The 6,502-nt window shown below is 48.2% G+C and overlaps 1 protein-coding gene across 1 annotated transcript in view; it reads left to right on the forward strand.

The window, feature by feature from the left end:
- The window catches only part of HDC (histidine decarboxylase), a 22,076-nt gene that overhangs the window by 2,340 nt on the left and 13,234 nt on the right, over positions 1–6,502 (forward strand). Inside the window, exons 2-4 of the mRNA XM_010839503.1 lie at positions 641–813; positions 4,217–4,330; positions 5,291–5,413. Of these exons, the coding sequence (XP_010837805.1) occupies positions 641–813; positions 4,217–4,330; positions 5,291–5,413 (410 nt within the window). The remainder of the gene's footprint in view (positions 1–640; positions 814–4,216; positions 4,331–5,290; positions 5,414–6,502) is intronic.

The following is a 6,502-nucleotide window of genomic DNA, read 5'->3' on the forward strand; positions in this document are numbered from 1 at the left end:
ATGGAGAAGGGAAGGGGAGGAAATATAAATACTTTATCTTGGTGAAATGGCACCCACTCCAGTATTCTTCCCTGGGAAATCCCATGGACGGAGGAGCCTGGTAGGCTATAGTCCATAGGGTTGCAAAGTGAAAGTCGCTCAGTCGTGTCCGACTCTTTGTGACTCCATGGACTATACAGTCCATGGCATGCTCCAGGCCAGAATACTGGAGTGGTTAGCTGTTCCCTTCTCCAGGGGACCTTCCCAACCCAGGGATCAAACCCAGGTCTCCCTCATTGCAGGCAGATTCTTTTCCAGCTGAGCCACCAGGGAAGCCCAGGGTTGCAAAGAGTCAGACACAACTGAGCAACTAACACTCTCACTTTTTTACCTTGGTTTTAGAGTTTGAGGCCTTGGAAATTTTTCCTCTTGTTCATTTATATAGTCACATACTCTCTGCATCATTCATTCACTCCTTTGCACACCTCTTAATTTTTTAATTGAAGACAAGCTGTGTGCTGGGGGTCAGACCCTCCCTGACTCAGCCCATGAATCCATCTCCTTCCTCACCAAATCTCTGGCCCTAACCCAAGGGCGATGGGCATGGGTTAGCCAGGCCCAGTCAGGGGACATGAGGCTGGCCTCTCTGCCTCTCTTTTAGGAAAGGAGATGGTGGACTACATCTGCCAGTACCTGACCACTGTGCGGGAGCGGCGGGTGACTCCAGACGTGAGGCCTGGCTACCTGCGAGCCCAGCTGCCTGAGAGTGCGCCCATGGAGCCCGACAGCTGGGACAGCATCTTTGGGGACATTGAGCGAATCATCATGCCTGGGGTGAGATGCAGTCACCTCAGGGTGATTCTGGATGTCAGGGTGAAGGAGGGTGGGCACTAGGCCTGGAAACCCTGCTTTGGGTAAACGTGAGATGACCCCTAGGCCCTAGACCACCAACATCCCAGCCTGTCTCCTAGGCACATGGAGGGCTGGGACTTGGACTGAAGTTAGGTTTCTGGTGCCAGGACTGACCTGTAGAATTGGGTGGGGAGCAGGAGGGAGAAAGAACTGCATCCTAGGGCCTGTCTGACAGAAGGATGGAGATCTGATGGGATAAGGTGAGTGGTGAAAATTGGGCCAGAGGGGGAAGGATGACTGTGGGGAGCAAGATGGAGCGGGGAGGTGGGAGTCGGTTCCTGGTGCTCCCGTTGGCAGAGCTGAGGGCTCTCCTATGGAATCCTGATATGTGCCAAAGGGAACCAGGGAAGCCAAGAACACCCACCTCTGAGGGTATTCCGATTGTCAGGTTGGGGGGCCAGGAAGCCAAGTGAGTCCCAGTCACTTTCCCCTCTGAAGTGGGAACTATATCCTTCCTGACCAAGAGAGATCTCCTGATGGATCTGCTTTTCAGGAGTAGGGCAGAGCTCCCCCTGAGTCATCTATACTCTCGATGACAAGGGGCACAGCCTGGTGACAGTGTGAGGGGGCCAGGGAACTGACAGAGGCTGGCTGCTGCCTGGGGCTTGTGCTGGGGCCACCGTGGGCTGTGATGGTATCCCAGAGCACCAGGTGAGGAGCTGTGCCCAGTGCTCCTGCTGCAAGTGCACTGTGCTCCTCCCACTGAGGGGCTGCCTTTTACTGTGCTCCACGCCACGTGCCAGGCACCATATTAGCTACATTGTAGACTGGCTTGTTTTATCCCCAAACTGAGGCTCAGACAGGTTAGTTGTTTTTCCAAAGTGACAGTTCTCCCTGCATGGAGTGGCTGGTGTCTTGAAGCCCATGTGTCCAGCTGTCCTTCCCCAGCATGACTGGACACTTGCTCCCATCGCCCCCGAAGAGTTTTGGACTTAGATGTGCCAGAAGTACACCTGGAGGCAGGGGCAAGATAGTCTTCAAACACAGCAAGTGATAGCAAATTTGTACAAAGGCAAATGCTCATCTCTGACCATTCAGCCTATTTCACAAGCATCGTTTGACGTTTTCTATATCAGCAAAGCTCTACCAGGGAGGCTAGCTTCCTGATAAGATTATCTCATGGATTTCATTCTGTAAAATGTAACTGGCGGAGTCATCAACCGTAATTTGCTAGTGAGACCGAAAGCAACTGTCAGAAGAGGTGGAAATGAGCTGATTCATTTGACTGAAAGAAATTCCAGCAGTTGCTGGGGGTGTGGTTAAAGAGGTTCATTTCTGGACCTAGAGGTCTGTCTGTTTTGATAAGCATTCCTCCAGCTTATCTGATCTCATGTATCTTATTAGAACAGACAATTGCCTCTTGATAAGGCCAGGAGGTGGAAGCCCTTCTCTGGGTTTCCAAAATACTGTCACTAAGCACATTGATAATGAAGACCCAATCTTTCATCTCATCTCTCAGGCTGCACCAGCCTCTGAGAGTTGGCCTGAAAGCAGATGGCCCTTTGCTTTCTCATATGGGTCAGCGCCTCATTGAAAACTGGGTTAATTTCCCCCTCCACGCCATGCCCGAGACACAGAAGAAGAAAAACTCTTTTTGCCTTAATTCCAGCCTTGGTTTGAGAAACCAAGGGAGGGAGGGAGAGAAGAGCAGGGGGAGAAGGCAGAGTGCCATCCTGCTTAAGTGTTGAGCTCCAGAGTCAGGCAGTCCTGGATTTCTGCCATCTGTCCTTACCAGATGTATGCAATCATGGGGATGTTGTTTCTCTTTGCCAGCCCCAGTTGTTATCTGTAAAACGGGGATGATGGTAGAAACTCCTAATAGGAGTACTGTGAGAATTAAATAAGATAAAGCATAGAAAGTGGAAGATGTTGTTATTACCTATGACATCTTCTGCCTGGTGAAATTCAGAGGAAGAGGTCTGTTACCTAAGAGTCAAGTCAGGATGTGATATGTTTATCACCATGTGATTAGCTTACCATTAACATTAGTGCTTTACATTTTACAAATTTCTTCCCAAGCTAATTCACACAACTCCAGGAGATGGGATTTATTTTATGATGAGAAACTGAGGTTGAGAGAGAGAGAGGTACAGGGGAGGATCCTGGTTTTATGAGGTCTTAATTGGATGCAAAATTTGGGAACCCCTTAAATAAAAAAAAATGAAGAATTAATCTTGAAAGAGACCCATGCAAACATGGGACCTTGATGCTTAAGTTCATTAGCATCACAGTAAATCTGCAAGGTCATGCAGCTTGTTAATAGCCAACAGGTAGGACTGGAACCTGTGTCCTTGGGCTTAAATCTTGTGCTCCTTCTACTATACACACTCTCCAGAACACTGTCCTTGCTCTTGAAGGATTAAAGGGATTTGTGCACATGAAATACCTCAGTAATAAACTACAGTGTTATCTCATGGGCTCTCAGTAGGGTAAAATATCTAGAATGAGAATGTTCCATGGGTTTGGGGAAGGGATCAATGTGGGCTGGGGAAGGGATCATGGAGGAAATGCACTTTCAGTAGCTTTCTAAGAATTAATAGGTTTTGGAACATCACGTCTGTATGAGAAATGCCTTCCTTTGGGGAACACAGCTTTGCTCAAAGACGTGATCACAGATATGAACGGGTCATGTTTGTAGATTGGTGAGATGAAGCCAGAGGAGGCCGATGAGCCATCAAAAATGTTTCTGAGATTTGTTGTAGGGAGTCCCTGTCCACTGGCTCCTCCTTTCATCTGGGTAGTCCAACTGTGGGCTCAAGGGTTAACCTGGAAGCAGGGTCCCTTATCCTTGGACTGGTATTTCTGTCCTTTGGTCTCCTCCTCTCTTCATCTCTACTGGGAAGCTCAGGACAGCTTTGAGCCCATGCACACTGACCTCTACAGGAGCTGCCTGCCCAAAGAACTAGGGATGCCTTTTGCAAATGACTGGATGAGATAAGCCACCTGCTGCTACAGGGCACAATCTCCCCTTCCTTTTATTACTGGATAGGAGTGCTGTGGGGGCTAAGCATTGGAGACTAATGCAAAGAGTACCCAGAATTCACAACTCTGATTCCCATAGCGATTTTCATCTTGCATATTCCCTTCTGGTCTTTGCCTATGTGCAAATGCTCCACTGATGAACGAGCTTAGAATAGGAGAAATGTGGGCAGCAAGAACTGTGAATATGTCTTATTTTTATGGATTTGTGTCACTCGTTTGGTTGTCTTGATAGTGTCAGCCAATCTCTAGGGTGGGTGCTTCCCCATGCCAGGGAGGATCTCTGGAGGAGGAAAGCCCCGGGACCTGCCCCCTGGTGCCACCTGTGTCTATGCTTTGCCTCCAGGTGGTGCACTGGCAAAGCCCCCATATGCATGCCTACTACCCAGCTCTCACCTCTTGGCCATCACTGCTGGGAGACATGCTGGCTGATGCCATCAACTGCTTGGGATTCACCTGGGTGAGTAACAGTGGCTGTGGCTATAACCAGTGGTAAAGAGGGCATAGCAGGAAGGGACATCCTGGGACAGACATATTTTGTCCTGGCTTCTGAATAGGGTTTCAAGGTAAATATTAACAGTGGCTACTTTCTTTGAGCTTAAGCTTTATATAAATGACCTCACCTTATTTCTTAACCCTATGAAACTATGAGTATTGGCCCCATTTTGTAGGAGCCAATTAAGAAATTAAGGCTTAAGTAACTTATCTCTCCGAGACCACACAGCTCATATAGATAGAGATGAGATCTGGACTGACATCTGGTTATTACCAGTTTCTGACATTCTCTAAGCACTTTGATACCTAGTGGTGACATTGTCTTTGAGGGGTTAGGGATATTCCCTAAGACTTCCCTTAATAAGCTCTTAAGCACCAATCAGCTTTAAATTTTGCCAGAGTCCTCCTAGAACAGCTCTGTATTTTAAGTCTTGACTATTATAGGGTGTGTGTGTGTGTGTGTGTGCTGTGTGTGTGTGTGTGTAGGGGTGGGTGCGTGGGGTGGGTTGGAAGCTGGGAGAATTTCTATCTTTTCCAGGAGGAAGTGGTTTCTTTCTTAGTCCTAAAACTTCCCTCTGGCCTTTAGAATGCTTTTCAGTTGGATATTTTAGGGACTTAGGGAGCCAAATGGAAGCCAAATGGAAGTTTCTGGGCCTGTTTGTCCATAAGGCTTTGGAGTCACAGGAGAATTTACCTCATTGAGGATGGCATGAACCAAAGCCCCGTTTTCTTTTCCCCTTTTGGTCTGGCAGAGGATGGGGCAGGGATGGGACACAGGACCCGAAAGTGGTCCCTTCTCCCTTCTCTAGGGACAAGATAGGTTAGGCCTAGGGAAGGTCAAGGCAGAGACAGATGTGTTTGGGGGCCGGTGGGGGCATCTTGGTGCCCTGAAGCAGTCCAGATGAAGTTGCTTCCCCTTTTTCAGGCTTCCAGTCCTGCGTGCACGGAGCTGGAGATGAACGTCATGGACTGGCTGGCAAAAATGCTGGGACTCCCGGAGCACTTCCTGCACCACCACCCCGGCAGCCAGGGGGGAGGCGTCTTGCAGGTGCCTCCTCGTAGCATAGGGACTAAGTAGGAAAAGATAAGCCACACTTGTCCGGGCAGTTCTCAGTTTTCTATGGACTTTCTGCCATGTCACTCACACCACCGTCACTGCCACTGCTGTCGCCATTACCACCACCACTGTCACGACCGACGCGACCATCACAGATATTACAACCCCACCACAGTCCTTGCTCCCTCCATTGCTGTCACTACCATCTTGACTTCTGTTGCCTTTAAATGCAGCCACCACTGTCTCCACCCTTCTTTTAGCTTTTTTTTTTGGAAAATGATTAAAATGTCAACAGGGCTTCTGAGTTGGACACGACTGAACGACTAAGCACAGCACAACACAAAATGTCAGCAGGGTTTCCCAGGTGGCGCAAGTGGTAAAGAATCTGCCAGCCAATGCAGGAGATGCAGGAAACGCTGGTTTGATCCCTAGGTCCGGAAGATCCCCTCTAGGAGGACACAACAATGCACTCCGGTTTTCTTGCTTAGAGAATCCCATGGACAGAGGAGCCTGGCAGGCTACAGTCCATGGGGCCGCAAAGAGTCAGACATGTACTTAGCATGCACTCACAAACACACAAAAAATGTCAACATGTGATCACATTTCTGGGATCACCTGATTCAAGTTTCTTAGTTTATAATCTGACAACTCCCCTCTCTTGTCCCGTGATACACCTTATGGTAATTGGAAAAGAGAAGGCAAGCACAGACTTCTTACCCACCCTCCTAGGTCCAGGAGATCCTTGCCAGTGAGAGAAATTAACAATCAATTTATCTTATCCTCTAATCCTGTCTTTTGACTATCTGTCAAATGATAGTTCTTCAAATATTAATGTTTTTGTCAAGAGCAGTGCAGCACAGAGGAGCTTGCTGGGTGCCTCCCATAGGCTGTGCACATTGCTAGGTACTTAATCTATAAACCCTTGACATTCATGAGGGCTTGGTTCTGAGACCTTTGAGAAGCCCCAGATTCTTGAATTCTTCTGTAATGTGTCATTTTCTTGATTTTATGATTAGGTAGAGAAATAATAATCATAATTTTTATTCCCTCAAAGGGTGGATGTTAGGATTCAGTGAATTC

Source organism: Bison bison, unplaced genomic scaffold, assembly GCF_000754665.1.
Source record: "Bison bison bison isolate TAMUID 2011002044 unplaced genomic scaffold, Bison_UMD1.0 scf7180017864118, whole genome shotgun sequence".
NCBI lineage: Eukaryota > Metazoa > Chordata > Mammalia > Artiodactyla > Bovidae > Bison > Bison bison.